A 21,472-nucleotide genomic window follows, 5' to 3' on the forward strand; every position below is an offset into this window, starting at 1 on the left:
CGTCGATGAAGCAGTCGACGACGAAGCCGTCAACAACATCAGCGTCGACGAAGCCGTCGACTACAACATCAGCGTCGACGAAGTCGTCCACGAAGCAAACATCGTCGACGATCCTGCTGCGACGACGTCATCGACGAAGAAGACACCGTCGACGACTCAGTCTCAGTCGACGAATCCCCGTCGACGACCATTCCATCGATGGCTGAATCTCCTCCATTGAAGTGTTCCTATACACACTTCAGGATGACTACGCGTACACTTACGCCAGAATTAACCTCGCCCAGCAGGGTACAACCTTTTACCCTGGCTCATATCCTGGACACTGAGGACTCAGATGAGGGCTCTATGTTTCAGCAAGCAACAAGCCCATCTGAACTGCAGGTCAAGCTTCACGAAAGCTCAGACTATGAGGAACAGGAACAGGAACAGGATGTGGAGTACCAGGAGGAAATCCAACCTCCACCGCTTCCACAACAGCCTATGGTGTGTCTCCCAGCTTCTATTGTGACAGACCTACAGTTTCTCATTGCGGACTATAAACAGAGGTTCCCGTCCACTGCTCCACCTCAGCCAGTGGTGACACAATCACCTATGACACCTACAGTGGTCACACCGCCTCTTAGATCTCGACCGGCTCCTTTAGTTCCCCAACCAGAGCCATCTCACTCACGTCCTCTGCCTTCCTTTGATGAGGAAGAGGAAGAAGAAGAAGAGGAGCAGCAACATGAGGAAGGGGAGCTTCAGGAGGACGAATGGGATGAATATGTAATTTCAGGTCCCGCATCCCCTGTGCAGGCACAATCGGATTCTCCCCCGGAAGACATTGGGGGCTTCCACAACATCGTAGAGAGGGCGGCGTTACGCTTCAGCCTCAAAGTCACGGCAACACCACAAGATTGCTTCCTTTACGATTTTAAAGACCCATACCAAAAGACGATACGATCTATTCCCATCATTGATCACGTCTGGGACCAAGGGGAGAAGAAAATGCAGACCCCTGCATCTCTGATGCCAGTGCTGCCCAGACTTGATAAAAAATATAAAGCTCCAGACTCTGCCCCAGCTTGCCTTATCGGCCATCCGAAGCCTGACTCTGTGATAACCCAAGCAGCACAACGCAAGTCAAAAAATCCTTCAGCTGCATTGACTGCGCCGCCAGATAAGGAGGGCCGAAAGCTAGACAATATAGAAAAAAGTTTTCGTCCATGTCAGCTTTACAAGTGCGTGCAGCAAACTCTTTGGCTCTACTGGGGCGTTATAACCGCCAAATGTGGGCAGACGTAGCTCCGTACTTGGGTTCACTTCAAGAGGAGCAGAAAGAAGAGGTGAGGAAGATTCTCCTCGAAGGCAAGCGCTCCAGCTCTGAGAAGATTGATGTGGCACTGGATATCGCATCCACAGGTTTCCGACAGCTAGCAGGAGCTGCAGTCCTGAGACGCCAAGATTGGCTTAAGGCAACGTCTTTTCGGCCTGAAGTTCAAGTCAAGGTTTTAGACATGCCTTATGACGGTAAACTTCTGTTTGGTCAACACATCGATGACATGCTTCAAGGTATCAAAAAAGATACGGATACCGCATGGGCTCTAGGTACTCTTCAATACAAAAACCCTTCCTTTCGAGGCTCCAGAGGGAGAGGTCAGTCCTTCAGAGGCAACAATCAAGGATACAAATCCACTTACAGCTCAGTCCAACAATATAAACCCAGGTACCAGCAAAGACAGCAGCAAAACCAGTCGGCCAACAACAAGTCTTCCTTTAGCGGACGGGGGAGGAAGAAGGACACAGGCAGAAGACAATGACTTCTCTCTGCCACAGGTCTCCAGTTTCTCTCCACCTTACAAAGTTGGCAGGAGAATTACATCCTTCCTTCACAATTGGCAACAAATTACGACAGATCAGTGGGTCCTCCAACTTGTTCAATTCGGACATTCTCTGGAGTTTGTGGAAACTCCTCCTCAAACGCCTCCAAACCCAATGCAACACAAAAATCTAAAGCTACTACAATTGGAAATCTCCCTCATGCTCAGAAAAGGAGCGATAGAAACAGTTCCCCGAAATCAGAAAAACAAGGGGTTCTATTCCCGATTCTTCTTAATTCGAAAAAAGGAGAAAAAATGGAGACCTATATTGGACTTGAGAAACCTCAACCAATACCTCAAAAAACAGTCATTTCGCATGGTGTCCATCCAGGAGGTGCTACAACTCCTCAATTCAAACGACTTTATGGTGTCTCTCGACCTTCAAGACGCTTATTTTCATATTCCGATCCACAAGAACCACAAACAATTTCTCAGGTTCGAAGTGGCAGGCAAGCATTACCAGTTTCGAGTTTTGCCCTTCGGCCTAAAGTCGGCTCCACGCATTTTCACCAAGTGTCTGTCTCCAGTAGCAGCATACCATCGCCAACAACATCACCAGGTATTCCCGTACTTAGACGACTGGCTAGTCAAAGCACCTACTTACGCAGGCGTGACCAAGTCCTCCGACGCCTGTCTGCAGCTCTTCAATGCTCTGGGACTCACACTCAACGAAGGAAAATCTGTCCTTCAACCGTCCCAGTGTCTCGCGTTCCTCGGAGCTGTCCTAGATACTGCTAGAAGGAAGGCCTTCCCTTCACTAGAACGGTAAGTGAAACTAAGGACCTTGACCACCCGGATTCAGTCCAAAAGATCTATCACCGTGCGCCTCTACAAGTCCTTGTTAGGGATTATGTCCTCGAACATCCTGTTGATCCCACACTGCCGCCTTCACATGCGCCCACTTCAGGAGGCGCTTTCTGCTCAGTGGACTCAATGCAGGGGATCCTTCGACGACGTCGTCCGGATAACTCCTGCCATAGTCCAGGCTCTGGACTGGTGGCTTCAGTCTCAAAATCTACGACGTGGCCCATCCTTCATACTTCCAATCTCGCCACATGTAATAACTACGGATGCGTCCCTAGAAGGATGGGGGGCGTTCCTTCAGGACCTCCAAATCAATGGGCAGTGGTCCCTGGCAGAGAAGCAACTGCACATAAATCTCCTCGAGTTGAGAGCGGTATACCTGGCACTAAAAGCGTTTCTACCCAGGATCAGGAATTCCCCAGTGCTTGTGAGAACAGACAACACCACCACAATGCATTATCTAAACAAACAGGGGGGAACACGCTCTCTATCGTTGTCTCAAGAATCTCAAAAAATTTGGAATTGGCTTCTACAACACAACATTTCCCTTCGGGCGGAGTACGTCCCAGGGACGGACAATGTCCTGGCGGACTCTCTGAGCAGGCAACGTTCCATGTGCCACGAGTGGGAGCTAGATCGTCATCTTCTCAGCTCGGTATTCGCCCGATGGGGCACGCCACCTGTGGATCTGTTTGCGACTCACCAAAACGCAAAATGCCAACATTACGCAAGCTGGCATCCCCAACCGGGATCCCTGGGGAATGAATTTTCGATCGGATGGTGCAACATCTTTGCTTACGCATTTCCGCCATTTCCCCTGATTCCCAGGGTTCTCCGGAAACTGAAGGCGGAGCATTGCACCCTGATCCTAATAGCTCCAGCGTGGCCACGCCAACATTGGTTCACAGAGCTTCATCTCCTGTCACTGGAACCGCCAATCCTATTCAAACCTTGCCCGACTCTCCTAACAATGAACCAAGGTCAAGTCCAGCATCCGGATCCAGCATCTCTCAGATTGTCGGCTTGGCTTCTGAGTTCAGAGAGTTTCAGAACCTAAACATTTCTCAAGAATGCAGGACAATCTTAGCCCGGCTCGGGCGGAGAGTACCAACAAAACGTATTCTCTTAAGTGGAAAAGGTTCTGTGTATGGTGTAAAGCAAATAAGATACACCCCTTTTCTTCCACTCCAGCACAAATTATTCCTTACCTGCTTCATTTAGCGCACTCAGGACTGGCGCATGCCTCTATTAAGGTTCACCTGGCTGCGATTTCTCGCTTCAGGCGTTCATCAACTGGCTCTTCCCTCTGGTCAGAGAGACTAGTTAAAAAGTTTTTAAAAGGCCTTTTCAGGACATTCCCTCCGGTGAGAGCTCTACCACCCACCTGGCAATTGTACATCGTCCTTGCTCAACTGATGAAACATCCATTCGAGCCAATACACAAAGCTGACATCAAATACCTGTCCTGGAAAACCGCTCTCTTGCTAGCGCTCACATCTGCAAGGCGTGTTGGTGAGCTGCAAGCTTTCTCCATTCAGGATCCTTTCTTGCAATTCAAACAGGACCGAGTTATCCTACGAACCAACCCTAAATTCATCCCTAAGGTTCCATCTAATTTTCACTTGAATGAACCTATAATTTTGCTAACTTTTTTCCCAAATCCACTTTCTGTAGCGGAGAGGTCTCTCCACTCTTTAGACCTCAAGCGTTGTCTGAAATTCTACATTCATCGAACAGAACAATTTCGGAAATCCAACCAGCTGTTTGTTGCTTTCAGACAAAATAGAGAATTTCCCGTTGGATCTTGGCAGCAATAACTTTCTGCCATCAACAGGCAGGTCATCCTCTGCATTTTAGAGTGAGAGCTCATTCTACCAGAGCTGTCTCTACTTCAATGGCGCTCTTTGCAGGAGTGCCCATTATCGACATATGCAGAGCGGCGACGTGGAAGACTCCACATACGTTCACCAAGCACTACTGCTTGGATTCTGAACTCATGAAGGATGCAGCTGTGGGTCAAGCAGTACTCCGTCATCTATTTCACTAGAGGTGAGCCTTCTCTTTCATCCCACCTTCCTACTGCATACTTGCACATTTCTTTATTTCATTGTTTTGAGGTACTTGTTCTATTTCGCAGATGGTATTCTTATATCGTGTGACTTTACATGTTGTACCTTACGAAATGTGCTGGATATTGCTTGTTACTCTGATTCAGGCATGTGAATCTATGAAAGATACCCATAATACTGGATAAGAAATGCGTTACTTACCTGTAACTGCAGTTATCCAGTATTGGTATCTTTCATAGATTCACATGCAACCCACCCACCTCCCCTGGAAGGGCTCACCTTAGCTCTCTCAGTAGGTACTATTTAGCACTGTGCTTACGAAAATCTAAGGGACTAGGGCTCCTTCCAGGAAGGTTCTAGAGGGTGGTGAGATCTGATTGGCTCCTGGCCAAAGTTTAGTCCTTTTTACAAAAGGACATGGATATGTTACTAATGTGAGGCCTCTGGCCTATTGTTATGTATATGTCTTTATGACATTACTTTCTTTATATACCGGGGACTCCCACCCCGACGACGGGGAATGATTCAGGCATGTGAATCTATAAAAGATACCAATACTGGATAACTGCAGTTACAGGTAAGTAACTCATTTCTTCTTGGAAGACTTGGGACTTCTATTATTTATGGATTTAAGGAGGCTGGGTTAACAAAATATTCTTTTTAACAATATGTATTACCATATCTGAAAATAATTCCTAGCAGTCTGAGCATGGTTAAAAGTTTATCTGTTCATTTGTTTTTAAGTTTTACTTCATAAATTCAATTAAAAATAAGTTATAATTCCATGCTGCCTAAATAAGATTTTTGCTTGCCGTCCCTTGCAGACATAGGAGAAGGTGGGAAAATGAAGGTAATATGAACCAAAGATACCCTGAAAAAAGACTGCAAAGGAATGACCAGGAAAAGGACACTCCAAGCAAGAATTCAGATAAAGAAATACCTGCTAGGGATGGAAAAATACAGCCACCATGCACACCACCAAAACACCGGCAGGGTGCTTGGGGAGGCCAGGAAATTGGCAGGGACAATTCTCCAAGATTCACACCAGATAGATGGAGGAGGCAAGAAGACAGAGATTTCAAAGATAAAAACTGTTTTATCTGTGGACGGGAAGGACACATCAAGAAAGCTTGCCCTCAGTATCGGCCCTCAGGTATGGCAAGATAAGCATTTGTGATTTTGACCAAATCTACCAATAGCAAGTACATAAAAGCAGCCCTTCGAAAGTTGAGAGTATAAAATCATATTCGACTAAAACTCTTAACTTCCTAGGATCTACTTAATTCCTGCAAAATCAAGAACCTGTGCTTTAATTGTGTCATTATGGATATTTATAGATTTTGTAGAATAACTTGCTCTGCTGGTCTTAAAATAGTCAATGAGATTCTGTCTGAATTCATAAAATGTTAAATAACTTCACACATTTGTAGATTTCTGTAACACATTTGCACAAAGATCACGTTTTAAAATGTATTTATAAATAACTAGAAAACATGCCTGGTTAAGGAGCATTTGCTATTTGTTTACGCCAAACTGTGAACAAAACTGTACATTTGGCTGAAAACACTACTGCTAAATAACATTTTTCCCCAAAATATTTTTTTATTGTATTTTAAACAAAAGAAGTTTTGCTCTTGTATATAACCATCACCAACCACCAACCACACCATTAAATCAGTTCATGACATATTTCCATTCAATGTAGCCAATATTTACAAATCTTTTTTTTCAAAGTAGCAATGTAGCCAATATTTACAAATCTTGAGCTTGTTGTCATTTAAATAAAAGGCAGGGCGTAGTGTCCTATTACATATCTCAGTTAATAAGTGACAAATGATCCTGTTTATTTGAGTACTTGTGAAGACTATACTGGCAGAATGGAGTCAGTGAGGCAGTATTGGAGCACGGGAAACATAAAAAAAAACACAAGGGCAGGTCCGACAACTTGAAAACCCAAGAGGCAGACTGGGCTTTTAGGAATTCAAAGAGCATACTCATAGTGAAGAACTAGGATGAAAAATAAGTAAATTTTCTTCTTCACTATTGGATTCTCTCTAGCTTTCACAAAATTAGAATTGAATACCAGTTTAACCAACCACTAAGGGCCACATGTATCAAACGATTTTGCATTCGCAAGCGGTGCAAATCACTAAATTTGATCTTGTGCAAATGCAAAATAGCATTTCAAGATGTATGAAAGGCCTTTGGCAGTGCATTTTAGGTAATCGCAATTTTTTGCGATTACCTAAATACGCAACTCCAAATAGGGAATTTGCGACTCCAAATAGGTATTATTTTGTTTTAGTTTTTATTACTGTCTGCTTAGTGTGCCCAAAGTTGTTCTGCTTCTCCCCTGTTCTCGCTGCTGCTGCCCCTCTGGCCCCGCCCCCGACCCAGCCACCCCGCCTCCCTGCCTCTGCTCCCACCACCCTCCCCTACATATGGCGACCACTGCGGGGAGCGTGTGTGAATCCTTGACCTCTGGGCCAAGCCCAGCACTCTCCCCAGCAGCTCCGCCAGGTTGACGATCATGCTGACATCTGAGCCCTCCTCCCGAGCAGGGTTCGAGCCAGCAGCCCGTCCCTGCGCCCTAGGTTCGCTGTAGGCTCTCCTGGTATTTTTCCCCAGATTTCCGCTTTGCTCACTGTTATTTAGTTTTCGTTTTCCTTGTTGTCTGCCTAGTGTGCCCAATGTTGTTGTTCTGCTTCTCCCCTGTTCCCGCTGCTGCTGCCCCTGCGGCCGGAACCGCACCAACCGACCAGGAGGAGGGATCACCATCGTCCACAGAAATACCCTCAGAATCTCGACCAGCACTGAAGACACCTCCAGCGCCGCCGAACACCTGCACTTCCAGATCCACACCTACCCCAACACTACCCTCAGAGGAACCCTCGTTTACAGACCTGCCGGACCCCGACCACAGTTCAGCGACTCCATCTCCGACATCGTCAGCACGCACACCCTTGCCTCCACAGACTACATCCTCCACGGAGACCTGAACTTCCACCTCGAGAACGCCAACGACCGCAACTCCATCACCATGCTCGAAAACCTCGCCAGCCTCTGACTCAAACAGCTTGTCACGACTCCCACACACTCTCAACATCATCTCTTACGCCAATGACACCCAGCTGATCCTCTACCTCACCAAGGACCCCTCCACTGCCAAAGCCAACCTCCACGAAGGAATGAAGGCTGTCGCCGAATAGATGAAGAACAGTCACCTGAAACTGAAATCGGACAAGACAGAGGTCCTCATCCTCGACCCCTCACCTTCCGCCTGGGATGACTCTGGTGGCCGACCGCACTAGGAGCTGCATCTACACCAACCGACCACGCATGCAACCTGGGGTTCATCCTGGACTCATCGCTCTCAGTGACCCAGCAAGTCAACGCCATGTCCTCCTTCTGCTTCAACACCCTCTGCAAGCTTCGCGAGATCTACAAATAGATCCCCACTGGAACCAGAAGGACAGTCACCTAGGCCCTCGTCAGCAGCAGACTGGACTACGTCAACGCCCTCAACGCAGGAACGACGGCCAAACTCCAGAAAAGACTACCCCATACAGCACGCCTCATCCTCGACATCCTCGCTGCACTCACATCACAGCGAACCTGAGAGACCTGCACTGGCTCCCAGTTAACAAGAGGATCACCTTCAAACTCCTCAGCCATGCTCACAGAACACTCCACAACACCGGACCAGTATACCTCAAAAAACGACTCACCTTCTACACCCCAAACCGCCAGCTTCGCTGACCTCGCCAACGTCCCACGCATTCACAGGACGACCACCGGTGGCAGATCATTCTCCTACCTCGACATGGAACACCCTCCCCACCCACCTGCGACAGACCCAGGAACTGCTGACCTTCAGGAGACGTCTCAAGACCTGGCTGTTCGAGCAGTAGCTGCACCCAGTCTCCCCTCAGCGCTTTGAGACCCTCACGGGTGATTAGTGTGCTATTCAAATGATTGATTGATTGAATGGAATGGGGGCATACTTCATCAGAGCAGAAGGAGTTTTCCCTCTCTGTTTCTCCTTTTTAGAATGAGCACTTGGCTTGCCAGGTAAAGGCCTATTTGCTTTCTCATAACTAGTAAGAATACCAAAGAATATTCATCTGGCTATAGTTTGTTTGAAAGAGGCTAGGCCTGTACATACACGTCTGTAGTTTAGCAACAGCTGTTCATCTTTATGTATATCTTTGGTCTTTTCTATTTAGATGCATAAATGCCTCTTAACATCCATGGTGTGTGAAAACACTTCTCTCAGAAATGCAGGATTCGGGAAAAAAAGTTTTTTAAATGATAGGCTAACAAGGATATCCATAATTATTTTAAGTAGAAAAGGAGGATGATCTCATAAAGTGACTTTATTATGATGGAAAACCTTGTAATGGTTCTGAGTATACAGTGCCTGAAGCTCTCTCACTCCTTTGGCTAATGTTATAGTCACCAAAAAGCAACTTTTCAACAGAGATATTGTAAGTCACATGTATGCCTATGCTTTAAAAGGGGGTGTAACTGTTTAGAAAGTGCAAAATTAGGCTCGCAAGAAGATGATTTCCTGCCTGGGGCAAATACTTTGTTTAGGCATTACAGGAAATCTTTAAGCACCAGAAGAGTGAACAAAGATACCTGAGAAAGAGGTTTTGGTGACACGCTTATGGAATTCACTGCTGCTGATCTTCTATGCTAGAGGAAAACTGTAAACTAGGTTTAGCCAGGGAAAGATTATGTTACTATATTTATTTCTGCCATGTTCTCATGGACATCTTTTGCAATACCATAAAATAATCAGTCTCTTCCACTTGAAGACCTGAGGAGTCAGAGTTAAAAAAAGGTTGTGCGATTTAGAGCTTGAGATGTAAACCATAGAATTACACTTGAATTGTTGAAAGAATTACTATTAAAATAACCGAAAGAAAAAAAAACGAAATGGCATTTTCAACCCAAACAGGCATTTCTGATGGATACATCTGCCAGTGGATTCCTCACCTTGTGAATATCCCCCTGTGTCAGCAACATTCGTAAAATTCTTTTGTAGCTCGCCGGCATGGACGACGTCACAGGAGCATGACATCGCGCGCGGCTCCGCTGACGTCACCGACACCATAATAGGCCCATGCCGGCGTGATGACATCAGTTCCCTTTTTTCCGCGTCGTCGACGCTAACGGTTTCGAGGGATCTTCTGTTGCGTTGATAGTAACTTTGTTACTATTGTAGGTTTTCTGTATCTTTCCAGTGTCACTGTCTTCTGTTGTGATGTCGTCTAAGAAGACTGGTTTTAAGCCGTGTGGTGAATGCGGAAAAATTATGTCCATCACAGATCCGCATGACGAGTGTTTATGGTGCCTGAGTTCAGATCACGACGTCCAAGGTTGTCGATCCTGTTTGAAAATGAATCCGAAGGCTCTTCGTGAACGTGAGGCGAAACTCCTGGTTGCCAAATTAAAAGGTAAAGGGGCCAAGAAGAGTTCGAGTTTGAGATAGAGATCGAGGCGCTCTAAGTCGAGATCGAGGTCACGGTCGAGGTCGGTTTCGAAGTCGACTTCGGGTCATGCTTCCAGGTCATCGAAGAAAAAACATAAGAAGAGGAAGCATGGATCAAGGCACCATTCGGGAAAGGAGTTGGATTCAAGGGCGAAGTCGCCTGGTCGACGACATCGTAAGGACATGGTATCTCGCTCTCCAGAGCGGAATCCGGAAGGTGAGGCCTTACCGTTGGAGTCGCCGGAGCATTCACCGGGTCCGGTATCGAAGCCTTCTCCGGCTCCATTGCAGTCTTCAGAACATGAAGAGGAAGAGGTTCCTGCTCCTAAGGGCTCGTCGACTCCGGTTCACCAACCCGAGGAACAAGAGGAGTCCAATCCGGTGCAGCCTCCCCAGGAGCAGCTGGTGGGTTCGTAGCCTCCTTTTCCGGGTCCAGGACAGGATCCTTCGCATTTTTTAAACACCATGTATAGTGTTTATGCGAGAGCCATATACCCCTCTGGAGCACCGGCTGGTCCCATGGGTCCGTTGGCATACAATTTGGGAGTTCCCCAAGGTTATGCTCCGGCACCTTTCATGCCGGCGACGACTCCGCCATGGCATCTCTCGGCGCCGCCGAGGTCATCGCCGCCGTTTACGGCTTCACCGGCTCCGGACCGACCTCGGGATCTTCCAACTCGAAGTTCGACGCCGGCTCTGGCTCCGCGTTCGACGCCGGCTCCGGCCCCTTCGGAGTCGATTCCGGATCAGACTACGTCGCTTCGGAAGGAGAGGTCGAGGCGTGAAGCCCAGCGCCTTTTGGAGAAGCTGAGTCATAGGGAAGCTGAGTTTGAAGAGGGTGAGCTTCAGGAAACGGAGGATTATTTCGATGATTAAAGAGAGGCAAGTGGTTTGAACTGTCCCCTGATTGGGAGTTAGCCTCGGTGTCGGATGCCCAGTCTAAAGATGTTATTATTAAAAAGGCAGCGGATTTATTAAATTTGACTTTGCCCACTGCTGAGTATAAATCGAACATTCTGAATGAAGTCCTCCATTCTCCTTCATCTGTTGTTGAGCCTATGCTTCCATTTACTGATGCTCTGACTGATCCTATCCTGGAGGTGTGGAGTAGACCTCTTACTGCTCCTGCGGTTTCTAAGGCCGTTGCAAGGCGTTATAGAGTGGCTCCTGGTGACCCTGACTTTTTGTCCACTCATCCCTTGCCGGAGAGTTTGGTTGTGCAAGCTGCCTGCTCTAAAAAAAAATCTGCAGGTGCTATTCCCCAGGTACCTGGTGATAAGGATTCCAAAAAGCAGGACCAATCTGCAAAAAAAGTATTTTCATCAGGTAGCATGGCCCTTAAATCTACAAATGCCACTTGCTTACTGGGTCGTTATATCCATGCGTTAATGGATACTGTTAAGCAATTGTCTCCTAAATTTCCTGAAGAGGATAGAAAGAATTTTAATGAGGTGGTTGCTGACACGCTGGCTGCTGCTCGGCAGGTCATACAGAGCGGTATGGACACAGTGGATTCAGTGGCTAGGGTCATGGGATCTTCAATTGCCACCAGAAGGGCTGCCTGGCTGAAGACTTCTGAGTTCTGAACGGATGTTCACGCTGCTTTAATGGATTTGCCCTTTGACGTCTCAGGCCTTTTCGGAAAGAAAGTTGATGCTGCATTGGAAAGGTTCAAAGACAGAAGGGCAACAGCCAGGTCTTTGGGATTGCGAATTAGAGGTTCTGGGAAGAGAAGGTACAGGGGCTTCGGAAGATCTTCTTTTCGTCCCTATAAGCAGACACAGCAGCAGCAGCAAAACCCATTGTATAAATCATACAGGGGCAGACAAAGAGCTCGTCCTCGTGGACGTCGGGCCTCCTCCTCCTCCTCCTCCTCCTCCTCTTCCTCTTCCTCTTCTTCTACCCACCCCCTCCTACAACAGCAAAGCAGCCCTAGATCCGCCATTCCGGATCATGCGGGTCCTGTGGGGGCTGGCTTACCTATTTTCTGCGGGATTGGGAATCGGTTACATCGGACTTTTGGGTTCTCAATCTCGTAGAGAATGGGTATGCTCTTCCCTTTCGGGAATTTCCCCCAAATTACCCTCCTTGCCATGGGTTTTGCACGGAGGACCACCTGCTGCTCCTGCAGGAGGAAGTCCTGGCACTGTTAAGAAAAGGTGCGATACAGGTGGTTCCGGAGCAGGAAAGGGGTCAGGGATGCTACTCCCGATATTTCCTGATCCCCAAGAAGAATGGCAGACTTCGTCCAATCCTGGATCTCAAGATCTTGAACCTTTACCTGAAGAAGGAGAAGTTCAAGATGCTCACCCTTGCACAGGTTCTTCAAGCGCTGCTGGAAGAAGACTGGATGGTGTCGATCGACTTACAGGATGTTTATTTCCACATCCCCATTCTAAAGTCGCACAGGAAGTATCTCCGTTTCACGGTTGGTTCGCAGCATTACCAGTTTGCAGTTCTTCCGTTTGGTCTTACTACTGCACCTCGAGTTTTCGCCAAGGTGGTGGCAGCATATTTCAGAAGGTCAGGGATACCAGTATTTACTTATCTGGACGATTGGCTGATCAAAGCGGAATCTCCAGAGAGAGTGCTCCATCATTTGCAGGTCACAACTCAGTTGTTGTACAGGTTGGGTTTCTCGATAAATGTGCCCAAATCTCACCTGGTGCCCTCCCAGCGCACCCTGTTCATAGGTGCGGTACTGGATACCACTGTGTGTCGGGCATTCCCTCCACCACAAAGGATTCTCGACATACAGGAAATGATTCTTTTATTTTACAATGGAGCGGTCGTTCCAGTCCTGAAGGTCCTACGTCTGCTCGGTCTGATGGCTTCCTGCATTCTGCTGGTCAACCATGCACGCTGGCATATGAGGGCACTCCAGTGGTGCCTCCGCAGGCAGTGGTATTAACACAACGGAGATCTCAGGGAGTCTGTGAGGATCTCCAGAGAAGCTGCGGCGGATCTGTCTTGGTGGAGCGTGGAGGGCAATCTGTCTCAAGGAAAGCCCTTCCATCTGCTTCCATTGGTTGCCACGGTGATAACGGATGCATCCGCTCCAGGGTGGGGTGCTCATCTGGGGGATCTGTCGATCAAGGGTCTTTGGTCTCCAGAGGAAAGGTTGCTTCACATCAACCGTCTGGAATTACGGGCAATACATCTAGCAATCAAGGCCTTCCTCCCTTCCCTTCGCGGTTGGTCCTTTCAAGTCTTGACGGACAACACCACCGCGATGTGGTATGTCAACAAGCAGGGAGGAGTGGGGTCGCAGTGTCTCTGCAGAGAGGCTCTGCGTCTCTGGTCCTGGGTTCAGGACCATCAGATTTGTCTGATGGCAAATCATCTGGCCGGAGTTCTGAACGTGCGTGCAGACAGTCTCAGTCGGCAGTTCTCGGACGACCACGAGTGGAGGCTTCATCCAGAGGTAGTTCGTCACGTCTTTCTGATGTGGGGAACTCCTCAGGTGGATCTGTTCGCCACTCAAGAGAATGCTCACTGCCCGTCATTCTGAGGTCTCCAGTTTCAGATGCAGGGAGCCTTGGGGGACGCGTTTCAGTTGAGTTGGGGCTCACAACTCCTTTACTCGTTTCCCCCCCATACCCTTGAATCCTCGGGTTCTGAGGAAGATTCTCCAAGACCCGGCCCAAGTCATATTGATCGCCCCGGATTGGCCAAGAAGGGTGTGGTACACAGATCTTCTCCACCTCTCCTCGTACCTGCCGCTCCGTCTACCTCTCAGGGCAGATCTCCTCTCTCAGATGGAGGGGCAGGTTCTACACCCCCTCCTCCAGACCTTACACCTTCATGCCTGGAGATTGAACGGGGCAACCTGAATTCCTTTTCTCTCCGGCATGACGTGGTGGATGTCATTCTATCGGCCAGGCGTGATTCCACCAAATCTATCTATTCTTACAGGTGGTCTAAATTTGTTACTTGGTGTGGGGAGAAGTCCATTGACCCTTTGAAGGCTCGATTGTCTGACATAATTCAATTTGCTCTTTCCTTGGCTCGGCAAGTGTTTGCTGTAGCAACAATCAAGGGTTATCTTTCGGCCTTGTCGGCATTTTTCTGCCTACCGGATCAGCCGTCTTTATTTAAATCTCCTGTGGTTTTAAAGTTTCTTAAGGGCCTTACAAATAAATTTCCTCCTACTCCCTTTATTGTGCCTCAATGGGACTTGAACCTTGTGCTTACTTTTTTGATGGGTTCTCCTTTCGAACCTTTGCACAAGTGTTCCATGAGACTTTTATCTTTTAAGACTGTCTTCCTGGTTGCAATTACCTCGGCAAGGAGGGTAAGTGAGCTTCAAGCTCTTAGTTCAAAGCCCCCATTCTTGACCATTATGGTTCTTAGGACCAGGGCTGCTTTTCTGCCTAAGGCGGTAACTCCCTTCCATCTGGGGCAGTCCATTACCCTTCCTACCTTCTATCCTCCCCCTCATCCTTCCAAGGAGGAGGAGAGACTTCACCGCCTGGACCCTAAGAGGGCGGTGAGCTTTTATCTTGATAGGACAAAAGACTATCGAGTGGATGACCAGCTCTTTGTTGGGTTTGCTGGCTGCAGAAAAGGAAGAGCTGTGCACAAGCGCAAACTTTCAAGATGGATTATACTATGCATCAAGATCTGCTACTCCCTAGCGGGTAAGGAGCCTCCAGAAGGTATAGTAGCTCACTCTACTAGAGCAAAGTCATCAACATCTGCTTTGTCTAGGGGTGTTCCTGTAGAGGATATATGTAGAGCAGCAACTTGCGTGCTCTGTCCTTCAGGACTTTCTGGTATAGGAGAGTGGACACCCTCCTCCGGGAGTGGGGACTGCCGTGGGAATCTATTCACAAGGTGAGGAATCCACGGGCAGATGTGTCCATCAGAAGAACAAGTTACTTACCTTCGCTAACGCTTTTTCTGGTGGATAAAGTATCTGCCTGTGGATTCTTCACATGCCCACCTGCCTCCCCATTGTCCACTCTTCTATTCCTGAGATGATAGCAATGTTTTAATGTTTACTTGTTATCTTCAAAGGAAATGTGTTTTTGTGCATGATTTGCTATGTTGTTTTCACACTATGTGTGTTACCTTGACTATTTTGTACTGTGTACACTGTGTATATATCTACTGTTGTTGGTCCGTCCGTGTGCCTCGAAGGCAGGGAAAAAAGGGTGGAACTGATGTCATCATGCCGACGTGGGCCTATTATGGTGTCGGTGACGTCAGCGGAGCCGTGCGCGATGTCGTGCTCCTGTGACGTCGTCCATGCCGGCGAGCTACAAAAGACTTTTCCGAACGTTGCTGACGCAGGGGGATATTCACAAGGTGAGGAATCCACAGGCAGATACTGTATCCACCAGAAAAAGCGTTACTGAAGGTAAGTAACTTGTTCGTTGGGAGAACAGATTTGACATAGACAGAATGTTCTTTTATGAATATGTAACTTAAATTACTAGCCTGTCCTAGACCTAAATGGTTAATGATCTCATTCAATGTCATCAAGCTGAACTCACTAAAATCAGGTTTGGATTATTGAAGATGATACGATTCATAAAATGCAACATCGTTCATCTTCAGATGACATGCATAAAACACACTTATTATCCTCTGGTATTTCACACAGATGTACTTGGCATCCACCAACACACAAACCTATAGAGTGGGTATATTGATATGTAGGAAAATTCCATCTATCATAAAAGAATTAGACACACATCGAAGGGGTACATTGTAAAAAAAAAACACAGTACACCCAAAAATGATGTGTGTAAAAATGTATGCTCTAAACAAAAGGGAGAGTGAGAAGAGAAAAGAGAAAGCCTGTCAAGCTTCCCTTACTTAATATGTTCAACAATAAGAATGAGCTAGCTACCATATCATTCTATTGTCATTCAAGTAATTGAACTGATGTCTCAGGAAAAAAAAGTTCGTTTTTTTAAAAAGAACTCTCACCCACCAACCTAGTTGGTGGCAACTTCATCACTAAGTTCCCACCTAAGATGCAGAGTGCATCTAAGTGTGCTGCGACGCCTGATTACTGCAAAAACATCAGTTGATGGACAGAATGCGGAACAATGTCATACATTCACCCAGTACAGAGATCTGGGCCTAAATCCATTGTTTGTTTGCACTCCACACCACCCCAGTTCAGACATGGCCATATGCAAATCAGCCTTGACCCTGTGCCTCATGGTAACAGTCCAGCCCGAACTGCCAAGACATGTCTTTCCTGGACCGGAATCAAGCATCCTAGGTCCGGTTTCTGGCTATCAGCCATCATCAGCCCGGCTTGCTTGAATCCAGTGGTGTGGAGAGCATGGGACTCACGTCTGAGCATACCCATCCCACTCGGGTTGACATATGCAAAAACAACAGTTGATGGACAAAATGCGGAACAATGTCATACATTCACCCCAGTACAGAGATCTGGGCCTAAATCCATCGTTTTTTTGCACTCCACACCACCCCAGTTCAGACATGGCCATATGCAAATCAGCCTTGACCCTGTGCCTCATGGGAACAGTCCAGCCCGAACTGCCAAGCCATGTCTTTCCTGTGGGAAGGGTATGCCCAGATGTGGGTCCCGTGCTCACTAAGCCACTGGAGTGAAGCTATCCTGGCTGAAGACGGCTGATAACAACAAAGGGTGTCCAGGAGTCGCCGCTCAATGTTTGTACTCTAGACCCTTCAACCAGTGACTATATGAAGTAGACTGTGTGTACTCAGATGTGAAAAACATTTAACTACTCATATAAACGGCATGCAACATGGGTAGGAATTTTTCCATCAGTTGCCGTTCTGTACCACCATTATTACATCATGTGGGTTCTCCTTACCCAGGAGTTAGTATACAAGATCAATCACACTTTAACAGTTGTGAATAGTGGGGAGACCGATGTAAAATGTTTGTGTAATAGAGTCAATAGAGGCAACTTTAACAATTTTGGTCCAAATCAGTTCCAACCCTTTTGGCAACCGGGCCCATGGATGTATGGTCCCAACTTCCCTCAAATGGGACCCCCTTTCTTCCCTCCACAAATGCAGCAACCCCAAGGACAAGCGCCTTTTTTAGGGTATGGCCAGAGGACCAACAGAGGGAGAAGAAGACAGGGACAAGGATCCCAGGTGCGATGGACGACCCCGTTGCAACAACCAACCATGGACCTGAGGAATGGGAAGAAGATCCCGCAGGACAGAGCGGGGACGAGCATAACCCCAGATCAACCAGCCTCGTAATCAACCTGAGCTCTTACAACCTGTCCGAAGATGAGGAACAACTCCTGAATCGTGGACTAGGCTTCGTGGCAACCAACCAAGGGGACCAATTTAACACTCAAATAGAGATTTCTAAACTGTTCCGGAAGGTCCGACTCCACTACCTCTTTGCCAAACAGAATCCTGGAGAAAACACAGACTCGGTCGTCAATACTGGTCTGAAGAAACCATCGACCTTTAATCCGACAACAATTGGATTACCAAGTAGGGTTCAAACCTTTGAAGAAGCTGTCGAAACAGACATTGAACGTCTTTTCAAAACGCAGAAACCAAAGTCCTTTGTAAACCTACCGAACAAAGAGAAACTAGCACTACAGTCATTATCATCCAATGAATCGATCATTATAAAGCCTGCAGATAAGGGCGGTGGCATTGTGATCCTCGACAAAGAAACGTACAGACAAGAATGTCTCAGGCAACTAAAAGATCGCAAATCTTACCTACCTCTGAAAGACGATCCCACTGAAAGGCTCAAAACTAAGATCAGCCATCTAGTGGAAGAGGCAACATCTCAAGGTTGGATCACTCCACAAGAGGGCCAATTTCTCTGTACCTCTCACCCGTCAATCCCCTACTTCTACTGTCTGCCTAAAGTGCACAAACAGAAGAGACCACCACCTGGGAGACCAATCATCTCTGGCATAGGATCAGTTTTAGAGCCACTCTCTACATTTGTGGATCACTTCCTCAATCCTATTGTCAAAGAAATGCCGACCTATCTCAAGGACACAAAGGATATGTTACGCTTACTTCCGGACGTAAACTTTGATAGCTCTTTGGATCTACTTGTGTCCTTTGACGTAGAGTCTCTGTACACGTCAATTCCCCAAACAGAGACCCTGGAAGTGGTAGGCAATATCCTTCAAGAAAGGGACCTACAGACAACTACTCCAGTTTCTTTCATTATGGAACTGGCAGAAATGGCAATGAAAGACAATTACTTTAAATTTGAGGATACCATCTACCTCCAGACCTCTGGCACCAGCATGGGCAGTGTTTTTGCGCCTAGTCTGGCGAACCTCTATGTCCATGTACTAGAGGAAACAAAAATACTGCACCAAGACAACCCATACTATGTATCGCTTCGCCTGTGGAAGCGATACATAGATGATGTCTTTGTTATATGGAGAGGATCTGAAGCCAGTCTGTTAGAGTTCCACAATTGGCTTAACAACTGCAATGAATTTCTGAATTTCACCTTAGAGTTCAGTAGAAAGGAACTACCTTTCTTAGATCTCTTGATAGTGGCCACAGAAGAGGGGTTAAAAACTGAACTGTACAGGAAACCAATGGCACGCAACGCTCTTCTGAGCTACGAGAGTTGCCACCCTCGGGCGCTCAGGGATAACTTGCCCTTTGGGCAATTCCTGAGACTCAGGAGAAACTGTTCGACAAAAGAGTCATTCGAAAAACACTCTGAGACACTCTCGGAATACTTACGAGAAAAGAAATACCCAGCCAAAATCATCCGCCAGTCGAAGAAAAGGGCCGCTAACAATAACAGGGATGCCCTATTGGAAACTATTCCGAAAGAAAGATCCAACAGAATGACCTTTGTGAACACTTTTCACACAAGATCCAATGATGTGCGAAAAATAATAACTAAACATTGGTCTATTTTGAATTCCAGTGGAGAAACTTTACCACCACCACTGTTTGCCTTTAAAAGAGGACCAAACACAAAAGACCACCTAGTTCACACTCGTCCCAAAACAAAACAATCTAGACAAGTGGGAGCACTTTCGGACCTACCGCCGGTACAAGGACACCATCCGTGTGGCAGTTGCTCGGCATGTCCACAAACCACCAAGTCCACCAGTGTGGATATCGGAACTATGCGCCCATGGCAACAGCGTAAGTTCACGAACTGTAACAGCGAGAATACAATTTACATGATCACTTGCCCGTGCGGAAAGAGATATGTGGGAATGACAACCCGTAAAACCAAAATAAGGATCGGCGAGCACAAGAGCACAGTTCGCTGTCGGAAGCAAGCAACTCGCCTGACAGCCCACTTTCTGGAAAAAGGCCACGGTCCTAGTGAGTTCAAGTGGACAATACTCGAACAGCCGACAATACCCGAACATTGCCCTGATGTCGGAAAGTTTCTGTTTAAAATAGAGCAGAAGTGGGTGTACAAATTAAACAGTGACAAGGATGGCCTGAACGAACCTATACCATGGATGTCATTATGAAACCATTGAGCCATTATCCATCTTTTCCAAGTTTCCTTGTCACCAAAACTACGACTCCCAGAATGCACCACACAGCCTTCAGTCATATACCCGCCCTTTTCTCTTGTTCGGTGCCTCCCCAGAACAGCCCAGAGGGACGCTTGGAGACACCGACGGAGAGGTGAGAGTGTGGTTACGTAATCTAGTTAGACAACCCTGTTCGCTATGAGCACCTAGCCTAACAGCGTTAGAAGTCTATACTTATATAACTACTCCGGTACGGCACCGATGACATTTTGAAAACTTACAAGCTGTCTCTCATGTTATCGGAGACACACATGATAGTTCTTTTGCCTTGTTTCTAACGGAATCGGTTGAGTGTCCCTGTGATTATGTTTTGCTAAACAGAGCGGTGCTCCTATTCTACCTGAGCTGCTGCCAGGTGAGGTGAGGCGCCATCCCCACAAGTTTTGGGTGAGTGTTATCACGTCTGTCTAAATGTTAATACGTGACCACTAGAATAGCACGATGTATTTAGTGCATTCTCTAATATATGTAATGTTTTTCTCTTTTCTTTGTCTCCTATGTGACTTTTGTAGACTGTGGTGGAGATTCTACACCTGCTTTTCAGGTGAAATTTTTCCCTTTTAAAACTTCACTTATTAATTTACAAGCAGTAGCACCATCTAGGTCCTGACGAATGCATAAGGAAAATCTTCCGATGGTATGCAGAAACATGTTGACCTCCTGCTGGTAGATATTCTGTCAAATCTACCTTTCACTTGTTTTTAACCTTGGGGTCTGAGAGATACTAATAAATCACTTTTCTACTCAGTTTCACCCAATTTTATCCACTTATCACTTTACACTCACTGCACTGCTTTCTCTCAGGTGTACAACCTTTTGCTTAAAAAACACCATATTTTGATACCATCACACAAACATTTTACATCGGTCTCCCCACTATTCACAACTGTTAAAGTGTGATTGATCTTGTATACTAACTCCTGGGTAAGGAGAACCCACATGATGTAATAATGGTGGTACAGAACGGCAACTGATGGAAAAATTCCTACCCATGTTGCATGCCGTATATATGAGTAGTTAAATGTTTTTCACATCTGAGTACACACAGTCTACTTCATATAGTCACTGGTTGAAGGGTCTAGAGTACAAACATTGAGCGGCGACTCCTGGACACCCTTTGTTGTTATAAGTTGTATAGGGGCATGTGTCCAGTCTCGAGTCGTTAAACCTGCCCTGAGACCCTCCGTTAAATAGTGTGTTTTGTGAAGACGGCTGATAGCCAGAAACCGGTCCTAGGATGCTTGATTCCGGTCCAGGGAAGACATGGCTTGGCAGTTCGGTCTGGACTGTTCCCATGAGGCACAGGGTCAAGACTGATTTGCATATGACCATGTCTGAACTGGGGTGGCTTGGTGAGCAAAATAACAATGGATTAAACCCAGATCTGTGACTGGGGGGGAATGTTTTGCCATTGTGCAACATTCCGTCCATCATCTTGTGTGTTTTGCGACGCCTGATTACAGCGGAACTGGTTTCTTTGCTTTGTGATGTGGTGAATTTGTGAGTGAATTTTGAAACTACCTCTAGGATATCCACCCCTAAGAGATGCATTTTAATAGTAGATTCCTTGGGTAGGTTTGAAAACAGTGGTGGATGTGCAATGAGAAATTAGTGGTCTCCCACATCTTGGTATTTGGTCGACATGTTTCAGCCAATGATGCGTGCTGATTGAGTCATAGTGGCTTTCTTCAGGACCAAGGTGCTAGGGCAAGACACCCTGTA

At 46.9% G+C, this 21,472-nt stretch overlaps 1 protein-coding gene across 1 annotated transcript in view; it reads left to right on the plus strand.

Annotated features, from left to right (window-relative positions):
- Positions 1–21,472, plus strand: part of TUT7 (terminal uridylyl transferase 7) — a 1,558,036-nt gene that overhangs the window by 1,367,011 nt on the left and 169,553 nt on the right. The window contains exon 25 of the mRNA XM_086961199.1: positions 5,557–5,885. Within this exon, the coding sequence (XP_086817325.1) occupies positions 5,557–5,885 (329 nt within the window). The remainder of the gene's footprint in view (positions 1–5,556; positions 5,886–21,472) is intronic.

Source organism: Lissotriton vulgaris, chromosome 3_1 (assembly GCF_964263255.1).
Source record: "Lissotriton vulgaris chromosome 3_1, aLisVul1.2, whole genome shotgun sequence".
NCBI classification, from domain to species: domain Eukaryota; kingdom Metazoa; phylum Chordata; class Amphibia; order Caudata; family Salamandridae; genus Lissotriton; species Lissotriton vulgaris.